The 15870-nt window shown below is 45.8% G+C and overlaps 1 protein-coding gene across 8 annotated transcripts in view; it reads left to right on the forward strand.

Annotated features, from left to right (window-relative positions):
- The window catches only part of abcc10 (ATP-binding cassette, sub-family C (CFTR/MRP), member 10), a 164151-nt gene that overhangs the window by 112032 nt on the left and 36249 nt on the right, over positions 1–15870 (forward strand). For 7 of the 8 annotated variants that reach the window (XM_059645109.1, XM_059645110.1, XM_059645108.1 and 4 more), the window contains 2 exons: positions 2608–2777; positions 9750–9910. In XM_059645109.1, the coding sequence (XP_059501092.1) occupies positions 2608–2777; positions 9750–9910 (331 nt within the window). The remainder of the gene's footprint in view (positions 1–2607; positions 2778–9749; positions 9911–15870) is intronic. The other variant, XM_059645112.1, reaches the window with a different exon arrangement.

Genomic DNA, 15870 nt, shown 5'->3' on the forward strand with positions numbered 1-15870 from the left:
CTCCCAGTCGCGAGCCATTTCAACTCCCCCTCCCATTCCTCAGACGACATGTCCATCCTGGGCATCCTACAGTGCCACAATGATGCCACCCGTAGGTTACAGGAACAACAACTCATATTCCGCTTGGGAACCCTGCAGCCCAGTGGTATCAATGTGGATTTCACCAGCTTCAAAATCTCCCCACCCATACTCTCAATTCCACCTATCTTCTCCTCTATCCATCTTCGGTCCGCCTCGCCCTCTCTCCCCATTTATTTCAGAATTCTCTCCCCATCTCCCTTTTCTGATGAGGGGTCTAGGCCCAAAACGTCAGCTTTTGTGCTCCTAAGATGCTACTTGGCCTGCTGTGTTCATCCAGCTCCACACTTTTTTATCTTGGATTCTCCAGCATCTGCAGTTCCCATTATCACTCTCCTCTCACTCAATGGTTATCTTCGGTTAGTATCCCTCCTTGAGATAGTCAAAATAAATTGCAAACAAAACTTACCTTTACTTTCACTACACCCGGTGTCCAGAATCCTACAGCCTACACCATATACAGCCTGACTTCTGCCCCTTTCTGTATGCCACTCAATTCCTGTTGCTGGGTAACAATGCTGTTTTCTTCCTCTTAACAACTTTCTCACTGCATTGAACTGTTATCCGTGGTGTTTCCAGCAAAAGAAAAGATTGTGAACCTGCTGACTTCTGAATACCACGGCCCCAAACTCTCAATGAACCCCTCAAAATATTAAATCATGTAAACACTTCTCAGCTCAGTTTACAGCAGAACAAGCAGGAAGAGAAGGGTGGTCAGGTTGGTTAATATGGAATGGAATAAATGCAGTAGCAAAAATTGCTGGCGGTTGTGGTGGGAAGGGAAAGGGGAAAGCAAGAAGATATAGCAGCGTTAGAGGTCAGATATTTGGATAATGATACCCAGGGTGGATAGAAAGGGACAGAGTGTACAAACATCGAAAAACAGCAGTAAATAGAGTCAAACGGGAAAGACGTCATACAAAGACAATTAATGGCTCTTTGCTTTGGAACAAGTGAGATGATTTAACCTCACAAATAAAAGTTGGTGGCTATTTTATTCCATCCATTACAGAGATAAGCTAATTAAAGTTTGAACTGGATATTCCAAGGTATGTGAAAATACAGGGAGGATGGGAAGGTGGGTAAGTTAGCATTGTTGGTGCAGTGTTGAATAAGTTTGACAGCGAGAAATGATCTCAGATAGGCCGATGTATAATCTATATCAGTGAAAATAAGAAATATGAAGGGAAGGAAGATTCTAGTCAGAGTGGACTATACCTCCCTAATATCCAGGGCATAGAGAATAAACCTGAAAAAAACGAGGGCATGTCACAAAGGCAGTACATTCACTATGGCTAACTTTCATCTTGTAAATTAGGAAAGTCAGGTTGGCAGAGGTGGCTGCAAAGAAGACCCCATGGAGTGTATTTGAAATAGTTTCATGGAATAATATGTGGATCAGGGATCAGGCTGTTTTGAATCTGACAGCATGTAATAAAGAAAACTATAGCACAGGAACAGGCCCTTCGGCCCTCCAAGCCTGCGCCAAAATGAGGCAGGTTTTATAAATATGGCAGACGGAAAAATGTTCCCTAGGAAACAGTAACATGGTTGAATTTAGCATTTTGTTGAGAGGGAGAAACTTGTGTTAGAAATAACTGGACTGGACAGGAGAGGGGTATTGCAGCAAAGACAGTTGTATTACTGTGGCAGGCATTTTAAAAAAATAGTTTCTGGCTCAAAGCAAATATGTATCCCAGTGAGGAAGAAGGACTCTGGGAAGGGGATACATCAACCATCATTTATCTAGGAAGTTAAGAATAGCATCAAATTGAAAGAAAATGTGCAATGTGTCAAAGATTAGTGGTAGGACAGAGGATTGCGAAAGTTTTAAAAATTAACGAAAGATTCAAGACAAGTAATAAAGAGGGATGTAATAGACTTTGAGGGTAAACTTAAGTGAGCACAGGTTCCTCAGAGAACAAGGCTGGGGAAATAATAATGGGTTACCAGGAAATAGAGCAGTTGAAGGAATACTTTGCATTGGTCTTCACAGTAGCAGACTGTAATAACATTCCAACATTATTAAATAATCAAGAAGCAAAAGGAGGAAAGGAGATAAACACAATAACCATCAGAGAAAAAGTGCTAAGGACACGAAGGGGGCTACTGAAGTGCCCTCGACCTGAACGGATGCATCCTGGGATATACAAAGGAGTTCTGTAGAGATAATGGATTCACTGGTAGTAATCGCCAAGAATCATTACAATCCGAAAAAAATCCCAGAGAATTGGAAAACTCTCAACGTCTTGGTCAGTAAAGGGTAGAAGACAGAGAAAAGCAGGCCCATTTTAGGTCAGTTAGCTTTCACTGGGAAACTGTGTGTGTCTTCTAAAGGAAGTAATGCAGACTCCAGATTCAAGCATTTATCTGCCAATATTGACATGATGCTTCTTGTTTTGTTGCCAGAATGCCATTGATATGAGCTCCTAGGTTGCCTTACTTTCAGGTTTTTTGAATTTATACTCTGAGTAGCTGTCCACTTAGTTGAGATTCTTTTGTTAAAGTTTCTCTTGATGGTGTGTTCAGGTTTGAGGAGGAGAATGCTCGTCGTCTGGAGCTCAACCAGCGCTGCCTTTACACTGGCAACACTGCTGTGCAGTGGCTTGACATCAGACTGCAGATGATTGGTGTTGCCGTGGTGACTTCCATTGCTATTATTGCTGTCATTGAGCATGGACTGAAAAGGGGGAATCCTGGTAAGTTAGAATGGCTTCACTCCTTCTCTTTGACATATGCAGCACAATGAATCAGTGAACTAGCGCAAGATCGCCACTGTCATTGTGACTGTCCCCATACTGAATTCATCCTGATCTCGATGACTGCAGCTCAATCAAAACTCAAGAACTTGAGTTCTTTGAGGTTGCAGTAGTCCATTGATCAGATCTCATCCATCAGTGGGGCATAGGGATTGGTATTATCCCAGTGACATGGTGTATTGCTGCAACTCACCAGGTTCTTCAACCAGAACCAACTCCTGCTCCCGGGAAGAGCAAAGCAGATAAGGGAATGGTGACACCACCATCTCCAATTTTTCATTCAGTCACCCTAAACTCAAAACTAGTGCTAGGTACAAACACTGGAGCATGGTAGGAGTGACTTGACCACATCAAACAAGGTGCACAATACACAGGGCAGTGGGAAACTTTATTGCACAATAGCAGCAACCCACCAGTGAAGTGTCAGTCCCAGATTCATCCCAGAACAAGTACATTCTGAAAGGAGCTGTTCCTCCAAATAGAGACTGCTTCTCCCTTGTGTATGCCGAAGATAGGCTCACAATGGTATAGTAGGAGAAGGGAGGGGTTCCAGAGGGTAGTAGGGGAGAAGTGAAGGATTCCTGAGGGGAGAGGGGGAGACATGAGTGACTTCAAAGGGAAGAGGTGGAGAAGTGACAAATTCCAGAAAGGGCAGGGGGGTAAGCAATGACAGGTTCCAGAGGGTGGGGGAGAGAAGTGAGAGGTTCCAGAGGGTAGGGGAGAGAAATGAGAGGTTCCAGAAGGGAGAGGAGGAGAGGGGAGAGGAGAAGTGAGAGGTTCCAGAGGGTAGAGGGGGAGAAGTGAGAGGAGCGACTGAGTTAATATGAGGGATATTTGATTGAAGTGGGAACTTAGAGCATGGGGAAAAGTGACTTAAGTAATGTTCATTGTAAGAAGTTAGGCTTGCTGAGTGTGAAAGACATGTTCCTTTATTTATATCTGCTGTTATAGACTATGTCTAAAGTGTAAATTGTGTAAATTAATGTAAACATTGAGAAATATAAATTTTTGACCACAACCTAGCATAAGAGAAATAAGTGTATAGTGAACAGTGCTGAAGTAAATTGAAGGAGTTGCAGCAGTAGCAGCAATCCAGCCGGAGGTGCCAATCTTGGCCTCCTCCAGCGGTCCCAGCATTACAGCCAATTCAATTCACTCCACATGATTTCAAGAAACTGTTGGAAATAATGGATCGTGCTAAAGCTACAGGCCCCACAACAATTCCGAAAATAGTACTGAAGATTGGTGCTCATAATTTCCTGCTCCCCTAGACAAGCTGTTCCAGTAATGTTACAACATTGGCATCTACCCAGTACTGTGGAAAATTGCCCACAGTTGTCCATAAAACTGCCCACAATTGTCCATAAAAAGCAGGACAAATCCAACCGGCCAAGTACCATCCCATCACTCTCCTCTCGATGATCAGTAAAGTGATGGAAGGTGTCACTAACAGTGACAGTGCTATCAAGCTGCACCTCCTCAGCAAGAACCTGCTCAGTGACGCCCAGTTTGGATTCCTGCGGAGCCACTCAGCCCCTGATCTCCTTACAGCCTTGGGTCAAAAATGGACAAAAGGGCTGAATTCCAGAGGTGAGGTGCGATTGACAGCCCTTGACATCAATTCTGCATTCGACCGAGTGTGGCATCAAAAGCCCTCACAAAATTGGAATCAGTGGCTATTAGGGGACAAACTCTCCACTGTTTGGAATCATACCTGACACACAGGAAGATGGTTGTGGCTGTTAGAGGTCAGTCATCTCAGCTTCAGGACATCTCTGCAGAAGCTCCTCAGGGTAGTGTCCGAGGCCCAACCATCTTCAACTATTTCATCAATGACCTTCCCTCTATCATAAGGTCTGAAGTAGGGACGTTTGCACTATGACATAATTTGCAACCCCTCAGAAACCGAAGCAGTCCATGTTCAAATGGACAATCTAACCACCACCCCTTGACATTCAGTGGTGTTACCATTCACCAAATACTCTGCCAATAACATCCTGAGGGTTACCATTAACCAGAAACACAAACCACATATATGCAGTGGCTATAAGATAAAGTCAGGCGTTGGGAATACTGTGGCAAGTAACTCGCCTCCTCACTCCCCAAAGCCTGTCCACCACCTACAAGGCACAAGTCAAGAGTGTGATGGAATGCTGTCCACTTGGTTGGATGAGTACAGTTCCAACAACACTGAAGAAGCTTGACACCATCCAGGACGAAGCAGCCCATTTGATTGGCGCCAAGACCACAAACATCTGCTCCCTTCACCGTCGATGTTCAGGGGCAGCTGAAATTCACCAAGGATCCTTTGACAGCACCTTCCAAAGCCACGGCCACTCTGATCTAGAAGCACAAGGGCGACAGATACACAGGAACACCACCCCCCGCAAGTTCCCTTCCAAACCACTAAATATCCTGACTTGGAATTATATTGCTGTTCCTTCACTGTCACTAGGTCAGAATCCTGGAATTCCTTCCCTTAAGGGCATTGTGGTTCTATCTGCAACAGGTGGACTGCAGTGATTCAACAAGGCAGCTTACCACCACCTTCTCAAAGGCAGTCAGGAACAGGCATTAAATGTTTGTCCAGGCAGCGGCACCCACGTCCCACAGTGTAATAAGAAGAGAATGAGAGAGGGCACCATGATGGTGAATTTTGTTGGGTAAGGTAGGGAGGAGCCCTGAATGGAGCATAAGCATATCACTGCACTGGGCTGAGGCTGAAAAGCCTGTTTCTGTGCCGTATTACCCAATTTGGCTGGCTACAAACTTTAGTATTGTATTCATTGGCCTTTGACTGTTCAGACATCCATTGTTACACACTTGTTACCATTTGAGAAATACAGTAATCCAATTGCTGCTTGAAGCTGCAGCCCTTTATGCTCGTTTAACACTGGGATGGCCACTTTTGAGCAAGAAGCAGGCTGCTAATGACAAAGCAAAGTTGGAGACAACATTGTTGACAGAGAATCATAGAGATGTACAGCACAGAAACAGACCTTTTGGTCCAACTCATCCATACTGACCAGATAGCCTTAATAAATCTAGTTCCATTTGCCAGCGTTTGGACCGCATCCCTCTAAACCCTTCCTATTCATATTCCCATCCAGATGCCATTTAAATATTGTAATTGTACCAGCCTCCACCACTTCCTTGGATATGATTTTATTTATTTATTTATTGTACCTTGTACCAAAATACAATCAGAAGCTTTGTTTATGGGCGGTACAGACAGATCATAGCATGTAAAGGATGTCCAGAATGAGAAGACTTAGACAGAGGCATACTGGTTACATTGCACAGGGCATGCTCTCGGCAAGATCAACATTAGCAAGATCAGCATAATTTTAGGCTAGAGAGTCCACCCATCAGTCTGATAATGGCGAGGAAGAAGCTGTTCCTGAACCTGTCACTGCGTGTGTACAGGTTTCTGTATCTTCTGCCTAACAGAGAACGTTGTAGGAAATCATCACCGGGGCGCGATGGATCTTTGTTGATATTGACAACCTTTCTGTGGCAGCGAGCCGTGTAAATGGAGTCCATGGATGGAAGGTTAGCTTCCATGATGGTCTGGGCTGAGCACACCACCTTCTGTAGTTTCTTCCAGTCCTGGGCAGAGCAACTGCCATTATGCGCACGAATGGTATGCTTTCAGTGGTGCATCTGTAGAGGTTGGTGAAGGGCCTTATGGACATGCCTGCCATAAGAATCATGGAATCCTACAGGACAGAAGAGGCTCTTTGACCCTTTAAATGTTTAACGACAGAAAAAACTTCTCTGAGTCTGCACTTGAGTCATAGAGTCACACAGATATACAGCATGGAAACAGACCCTTTGGCCCAACCCATCTGTCTTGACCAGATATCCTAAATAAGTCTAGTCCCATTTGCCAGTATTTGATCTATGTCCCTCTAAACCCTTCCTATCCAGATGCCTTTGAAAGGTTGTAATTGTACCAGCCTCCACCACTTCCTCTGGCAGCTCATTTCATACACTTAATACCTTATGCATGAAAAAAATGGCCCCTTAGGCCCCTTTTAAATCTTTTCCCCCTGATCTTAAACCTATGCCCTCTCGTTTTGAATTCCACCACCTTGAGGAAAAGACCATCTCTATGAGCTCAAACCCTCCAGCCCCAGCAACATCCAATCTTTTCTGCACCTTCTCAAGTTTAACACCATCCTCCTCATACAAGAATGACTAGAATTGTACACAATATTCCAAAAAGTGGCTTCACCAATATCTGTACAGCCACAACATGACATGAGGTTGCAGACTTACTAGCCAAGCCGCTGTGATTGATTGCAGATGTTTCATCACCCTGCTATGTAACATTGTCAGTGCACCTTCCCATGTAGTGTCGACTGCGATATATCCATAATAGCACAAGCCAAACAGAGACATGCCAGGGAATTCCTGGAGGCCTGGCATTCCAACTGGAACTCCATTAACAAACACATTGAACTGGACCCAATATACAAACCACTGAAATACAGAACCGGAAGTAAAATCAACAACACCAGCAAACCGAGGCATATAAATAACAAGCAGCACAGAACACCAACGCTTCACTGAAGGTGCACGAACAATGTTACCGGGCAGGGTAATCAAACTGCAATCAAACACATTGGCATGGCAAGCAAGTCTACAATCTCATTTACGACCTGAGCTATAAATCTTCTCAAAAACCTGAAACAACATGACACCCCAACTCTTGTATTCAGCTGTGTCAGAGATAATGGGAACTGCAGATGCTGGAGAATCCAAGATAACAAAGTGTGAAGCTGGATGAACACAGCAGGCCAAGCAGCATCTCAGGAGCACCTCCCAGGCGCGTCGGTTAGCAATAAACAACTGCACCTCCCAGTCGCAAACCATTTTAACTCCCCCTCCCATTCTTTAGATGACATGTCCATCATGGGCCTCCTGCAGTGCCACAATGATGCCACCCGAAGGTTGCAGGAACAGCAGCTCATATTCCTCTTGGGAACCCTGCAGCCCAATGGTATCAATGTGGACTTCACCAGCTTCATAATCTCCCCTTCCCCCACCGCATCCCAAAACCGGCCCAGTTCATCCCCTACCCCCACTGCATCACACAACCAGCCCAGCTCATCCCCTCCCCCCACTGCATCCCAAAACCAGCCCAGCCTGTCTCTACCTCCCTAACCTGTTCTTCCTGTCACCCATCCCTTCCTCCCACCCCAAGTCCCACCTCCATTTCCTACCTACTAACCTCATCCCACCTCCTTGACCTGTCCATCTTCCCTGGACTGACCTATCCCCTCCCTACCTCCCCACCTATACTCTCCTCTCCACCTATCTTCTTTTCTCTCCATCTTCGGTCCGCCTCCCCCTTTCTCCCTATTTATTCCAGAACCCTCACCCCATCCTCCTCTCTGATGAAGGGTCTAGGCCCGAAACGTCAGCTTTTGTGCTCCTGAGATGTTGCTGGGCCTGCTGTGTTCATCCAGCTCCACACTTTGTTATCCTGTATTTAGCTCACTGACCAGCAAAGGCAAGCATGCTTAACGCTTCCTTCACCTCCCTGTCTCTCTTTATCTCCACCTTCACGGAAGTGTGCACCTACACCCCGAGGTCTCTTTGTTCAGCCACACACCCCAGGGCTCTACCATGAGTGTATAAGTCCTGCCCTGGATTGCTTTACTAAAATGCAACAGCTCATATTGATCTAAATTAAACTCCAACTGCCACTACCTCTTCAAGAAACTCAATCAAGTTTGTGATACATGAAAGTCCTTGCCATTCCAAATGCAAGTAGATCCTGTCCCTCAGAATCCCCTCAAACAACTTACCCATCACCGATGTAAGGCTTAGGGGTCTATAGTTTCTGGCTTTTTCTTATAACCTTTCTTAAATAATGGCACCATAGGAGCCAATCTCTAGTATTCTGACATCTCACACCACTGTTGATGATACAACTACCTGAGCAAGGAGCCCAGCAATCTCTTCCCGAACTTACCACAAAATCCTTGTGAATCTTTTGTGAACCCTTTCAAGCTTCACAACATCCTTCCTATAGCAGGAAGACCAGAATTATACAATGTCCTGTGCAGCCTCAACATGATCTCCCAACTCTTGTAATCAGTGCACTGACCAAGAAAGAGAACCATACCAAACGCCGCCTTCACTATCCTACCTATTTGCAACTCCACTTTCAAGGAACAATTAACTTGAATTCCAAAGTCTCGTTGTTTAGCAACACTCCCCAGGACCTTACCATATAAGTGTTGCTCTGATTTGCCTTTCCAAAATGCAGTACCTCACATTTATCTAAATTAAAATCCATCTGCCACTCCTTGGCCCATTGTCCTATCTGATCAATGACCCACCATTGTACTCTGAGATAAACTTCTTCGCTGTCCACCACACCTCCAATTTTGGTGTCATCTGCAAACTTACTAACCATACCTCCCATTTTCACATCCAAGTCATTTTATATAAAATGGTGAAAAGCAGTGGACTCAGCACCAACCCTTGTGGCACGGTGCTGGCCACAGCATCCAGCCTGAAAAGGATTCCTCCACCACCACTCTCTGGCTTCTACCCTCAAGCCAGTTCCGTATCCAATCCAGATCTGTCCTTCTTTGGTTCAAAATGGATGACTTCGTAGTTAGCTGAGTTGAAGGTCATGTGCTATGTTTTTGACCACTGACTTTATAATTTGATGCTCCTGACTGCACTATTGCCACTGAAGTCTCTGGCATGTGGCTTGAACCATTAGCCTTCTGACTTTGAAGTTAAATACAACTGTTTCACTCTTTGTGTTATGCTGTTTTGTGACAATGCTTATAAAAGTTTGATTGAGTTTCATCCTGACCTCAAGTAAACAGCAGGGATTTTCACATTCAGGTCTTGTGTGACCTCTGCCGTTTTTTCTTCTTCACTCAGAACTCGTGGGTCTTGCTATGTCCTATGCACTGTCAATCACAAATCTACTCTCTGGTGTAATATCTAGCTTCACACAAACTGAAACACAGATGGTCAGTGTGGAACGTTTGGATGAATATGTCACTGAGATTCCCATCGAACCACAGGAGGGGAATATTGAGGTAAGAAGTAATTTAGGTACAGCATAGGAGATTTTACATTTCTGAGGTTGGAGAGAGAGAGAAGGGGTGAAAACAGAGGTATTGATTTGACATTGAAAAATGAAGGGATAGACAAATGAAACTGAAATGACCACGACACATGTTTCAGGTAAAAATAGAGCAATAAATAAAAGTCAGCCAATGTGAAGGCAAATGTGGCTTAGACAAACCGAGAATGAAGTACACTCCACATGATAGCAAAAGAGTTGGAGAGTAAAACAAGTGAAAGGGAACAGAGGTTGGGTGAAGTTTTCATTTCCGTAGGCTTGATGTTGTTGTTGGACTGTATTGCGCTGTGTGCATTAAAGTCAAAATCTATGATTCGCTCTGAGAGTCTGGAGTATAGACCTGGACCAATTAAATTCAATGTGCTGGGTTTTTAAAAAATTCATTTATGGAATGTCGGCATTGCTGACGAGACCAACATTTGTTACCCATCCTCAGTTGCCCAGGGGGCAGTTAAGAATCAACCATGTAGGCCCGACCAGGAAAGGATGGCAGCTTCCATCCCTAAAGAACATTAGTGAATGAAATGGGTTTTTCTGACAACCAACAATGGATTCATGGTTATCATTGGACTCTTAATTCCAAATGTCTTTTTATTGAATTCAAATTCCACAATCTATGGGATTTGAACCTGAGTGTCCAGAAAATTACCTGAGTCTCTGGTCTAACAATTCAGTGATAATACCAATAGTCTAGCACCTCCCTTCAAACAAGAGAGTTAATTAAATGAGTCATATAAATACTGTGGCTACAAAGTTGGTTCAGAGAATAGGAAGTCTGTAGTGAGTAATTTCCCTCTGGATTTCCCAAACCCTGTCCACCATCCACATCAGAAGTGTGCTGGAAAAATGGAATACAGCTCCACCTCTCAAGAATCGCAACACCGTCCAAGACAATGTAACAGTCATGTTGCTTTCCCTATCCTTTATCTTAAAAATTCACTTTGAGGTTCACAAGGAAGAGGTATTAGAAATCCTACAGAGTGTGAAGATAGATAAGTCCCCTGGTCCGGATGGGATTTATCCTAGGATCCTCTGGGAAGCCAGGGAGGAGATTGCCGAACCTTTGGCATTGACCTTTAACTCATCATTGTCTACAGGAATAGTGCCAGACGACTGGAGGATAGCAAATGTGGTTCCCCTGTTCAGGAAGGGGAGTAGAGACAGCCCTGGTAATTATAGACCAGTGAGCCTTACCTCAGTTGTTGGTAGAGTGTTGGAAAGGGCTATAAGAAATAGGATTTATCATCATCTAGAAAAGAATAAATTGATTAGGGATAGTCAGCAAGGTTTTGTGAAGGGTAGTTCGTGCCTCACAAACCTTATTGAGTTCTTTGAGAAGGTGACCAAACAGGTAGATGAGAGTAAACCAGTTGATGTGGTGTATATGGATTTCAGCAAGGCGTTTGATAAGGTTCCCAACAGTAGGCTATTGTACAAAATGCGGAGGAATGGGATTGTGGGAGATATAGCAGTTTGAATCAGAAATTGGCTTGCTGAAAGAAGACAGAGGGTGGTAGTTGATGGGAAATGTTCATCCTGGAGACCAGTTACTAGTGGTGTACCGCAAGGGTCGGTGTTGGGTCCACTGCTGTTTGTCATTTTTATAAACGACCTGGATGAGGGCATAGAAGGATGGGTTAGTAAATTTGCAGATGACACTAAGGTTGGTGGAGTTGTGGATAGTGACGAAGGATGCTGTAGGTTGCATAGAGGCATAGATAAGCTGCAGAGCTGGGCTGAGAGGTGGCAAATGGAGTTTAATGCGGACAAGTGTGAGGTGATGCACTTTGGTAGGAGTAACCGGAAGGCAAAGTACAGGGCTAATGGTAAGATTCTTGGTAGTGTAGATGAGCAGAGAGATCTCGGTGTCCATGTACACAGATCCTTGAAAGTTGCCACCCAGGTTGACAGGGCTGTTAAGAAGGCACACAGTGTTTTAGCTTTTATTAGTAGAGGGATCGAGTTCCGGAACCAAGAGGTTATGGTGAAGCTGTACAAAACTCTGGTGCGGCTGCACTTGGAGTATTGCTCACAGTTCTGGTCACTGCATTATCAGAAGGATGTGGAAGCTTTGGAAAGGTTGCAGAGGAGATTTACTAGGATGTTGCCTGTTATGGAGGGAAGGTCTTACAAGGAAAGGCTGAGTGACTTGAGGCTGTTTTCATTAGAGAGAAGAAGGTTGAGAGGTGACTTAATTGAGACATATAAAATAATCAGAGGGTTAGATAGGGTGGATAGGGAGAGCCTTTTTCTTAGGATGGTGATGGCGAGCACAAGGGGGCATATCTTTAAATTGAGGGGTGAAAGATATAGGACAGATGTCAGAGGTAGTTTCTTTACTCAGAGTAGTAAGGGAATGGAACGCTTTGCCTGCAATGGTAGTAGATTCGCTAACTTTAAGTACATTTGAGTCATCATTGGACAAGCATAAGGTCATACATGGAATAGTGTCGGTTAGATGGGCTTCAGATTGGTATGACAGATCGGCACAACATCAAGGGCTGAAGGGCCTGTCCTGTGCTGTAATGTTCTACGTTCTGTGTTCTACTTTCTCCATGAGCACCACAAAGGAATATGTGCCACTGAGAAATGCTCTTGCCTAAGAAAGCACCTTCTAAAACACAAACCCAGGACCATCTGTAAGGATAAGGACATCAGATATATTGGAACTCCACCAACTACTCGTTCCTCATCAAGCCACCCGGCCTTCTGATTTGGAACTATATCACTGTCCGTCTTTATTGGCTGCGTCCCAGAACACCATGTTGACACCCAGCCAGCATTATTGGTGCCCTGACAGCCCAAGGAGTGCAGCAGTTAGAGAAGACAGCTCACCACCACTGTCTCAAAGGCAATTACAATTGGCCAACAGCTTTGCCAACAAAACTCTAAATGTGTGAACGTATGACGGAATCAAATATCCGACCAAGGCATTGCTACACTGATGAAGACTTCAGCAAACCTAACAGCATTCAGCGTCAAAGAAACAGAAAGAAAGCAACCAATGTTTCACATCTTTGTTACTCCTTTCCAGGACGCCTAAATATAGCTAATAAAGGGCAACCTGTCAGTGAGCGCGATCGGGCCGGTGTGTGCCCTGATCTGTTGGTGAGCGTGAGCATGAGCGGTGTGTACACTGACCTGTTGGTGAGCACAAGCGGGGCGGCGTGTACACTGACCTGTCAGTGAGCCTGAGCAGGGTGGTGTGTACACTGACATGTCAGTGAGCGCCAGCGGGCTGGCGTGTACACTGACCTCTTGATGAGTGCGATCGGGCTGGTGTGTACACTGACCTGTCAGTGAGCGCGAGCGGGACGGTGTGTACACTGACCTGTCGGTGAGCGCAAGCGGGCCAGTGTGTACACTGACCTGTCGGTGAGCACGAGCGGGGCGGTGTGTACATTGACCTATCGGTGAGAGTGATTGGACCGGTGTGTATACTGATCTGTCGGTGAGCGCGAGCGGGGCTGTCTGTACGCTGATCTGTCGGTGAGCGGGGCTGTGTGTACACTGACCTGTTGGTGAGCGCAATCGGGTTGGTGTGTACACTGACCTATCGGTGAGCGCGAGCGGGGCGGTGTGTACACTGACCTGTCGGTGAGCGCGAGCAGGGTGGTGTGTACACTGACCTATCGGTGAGAGTGATTGGTCCGGTGTGTATACTGATCTGTCGGTGAGCGCGAGCGGGGCTGTGTGTACACTGACCTGTCGGTGAACATGAGTGGGGCAGTGTGTACACTGCCCTGTGGGTGAGCACGAGCGGGGCGGTGTGTACATTGACCTATCGGTGAGAGTGATTGGTCCGGTGTGTATACTGATCTGTCGGTGAGCGTGAGCGGGGCTGTGTGTACACTGACCTGTTGGTGAGCGCAATCGGGTTGGTGTGTACACTGACCTATCGGTGAGCGCGAGTGGGGCAGTATGTACACTGACCTGTCGGTGAGCACGAGCGGGGCAGTGTGTACACCAACCTGTCGGTGAGCGCGAGCAGGGTGGTGTGTACACTGACCTATCGGTGAGAGTGATTGGTCCGGTGTGTATACTGATCTGTCGGTGAGCGCGAGCGGGGCTGTGTGTACACTGACCTGTCGGTGAGCATGAGTGGGGCAGTGTGTACACTGCCCTGTGGGTGAGCCCGAGCGGGGTGGTGTGTACACTGACATGTCCATGAGCGCGAGCAGGGCGGTGTGTACACTGACATGTAAGTGAGCGCGAGCAGGGCGGTGTGTACACTGACCTGTCGGTGAGCGCAAGCGGGGCGGCGTGTACACTGACCTGTTGGTGAGCCTGAGCAGGGCGGTGTGTACACTGACATGTTGGTGAGCGCAAGCGGGGTGGCGTGTACACTGACCTGTTGGTGAGCGCTATCGGGCTGGTGTGTACACTGACCTGTCGGTGAGCGTGAGCGGGGCTGTGTGTACACTGACCTGTCGGTGAGCGTGAGTGGGGCAGTGTGTACACTGACCTGTCGGTGAGCGCAAGCCGGGTGGCATGTACACTGACCTGTCAGTGGGCGCGATTGGAGTGATGAAACTTGTTGATATCGTTATGTAGTCATTTCAATGATTCCTTGCCATGAGTCCAAAGGAAGAAAATGTTGTTGATGTATTTGATGTAAAGTATTGTTTGCAGGTCCTGTGCAACAAAGATGTTTTGCTCGAATGTGTGTTTGAAAATGTTAGTATATTGGGTGCTTATTTGGTCCCCATGGCTGTTTCGTGTGTCTGGATGAAGAACTAGTTGTCACAGGAGAAATGTTTTGGTTGAGGATGAAGTGCAGGAGTTGCAGGATGACATCTGGAAATTAGCAGCTGTTGGTATTCAGTATTGAGGTTGTTGCAGTGTTGCATTGTTGTGGGGAATGCTGGTGTTGAGTGCCGAAATGTCCATTGAGACGACCTTCACAAAAGCAGACACAGGACACAACCAATGGAGTGCCCTTTGTCGTCCAGTACTTTGCCAGAATGGAGAAACTACCCTATGTTCTTTGCAGCCTTCAACACATTATCAATGGCAATGAGCATCTTACCAGAATCTTCCCCATGCTTCTTGCTTCAAACAACTACTAAACCTTAAACAGGCCACTGTTAGCAGCAAACTACCTGACCTTCAGGACAACTTTGACCACAACACCACACAACCCTCCCATGGTAACCTCTGCAAGACATGTCAGATTATCAACATGGATACATTCATCACACGTGGGAACACCACCCACTACGTACACGGCAGATGCTCATGTAACTCGGCCAATGTTGTCGATCTCGTACGCTGCAGGCAAGGATGCTCCAAGGCATGGTATATTGGTGAGACCATGCAGACACCACAACAACAGATGAATCGACACCGTGCAACAATTACCGAGCAGAAATGGTCCCTCCTAGTCAGGGAACAATTCAGTGATCAAGGACTTACTCCCACCGATCTTCGGATAAACGTCCTCCAAGGCGACCTTCAAGATAGACAACAATGCAGCATTGCCGTGCAGAAACTGATAGCCAAGTTCTATACCCATGAAAATAGCTTCAATTGTGCTCTTGGATTCATATCATGCCACATGTAACCCCACCACACTTCTGTATCTGTAAAATCTTCGTTACTGCCCTGTTTTAACACCATCACCTTGATAACTTATTATGATCTTTATCTTAGAGGCGAAGCCCGAAACGTCAACTTTTTTGCTCCTAAGAAGCTGCTTGGCCTGCTGTGTTCGTCCAGCTCTACACCTTGTTATCTCATGGTCTTTATCTTAATTAGTTTGTGCAGTTTTGGATGTCTTGTTATTTTGTTTAGACTCTCGGCATGCAACTCTAGTATCTAAGATGTTATTGCAGCCATTTGGTTTATCTCCAGCATCAGCCGTATTTTTAATTTTTTGTAATTATCTCTCTGCCTTGTTCAGTCAGATTATAG

Source organism: Stegostoma tigrinum, chromosome 4 (assembly GCF_030684315.1).
Source record: "Stegostoma tigrinum isolate sSteTig4 chromosome 4, sSteTig4.hap1, whole genome shotgun sequence".
Classification (NCBI taxonomy): Eukaryota; Metazoa; Chordata; class Chondrichthyes; order Orectolobiformes; family Stegostomatidae; genus Stegostoma; species Stegostoma tigrinum.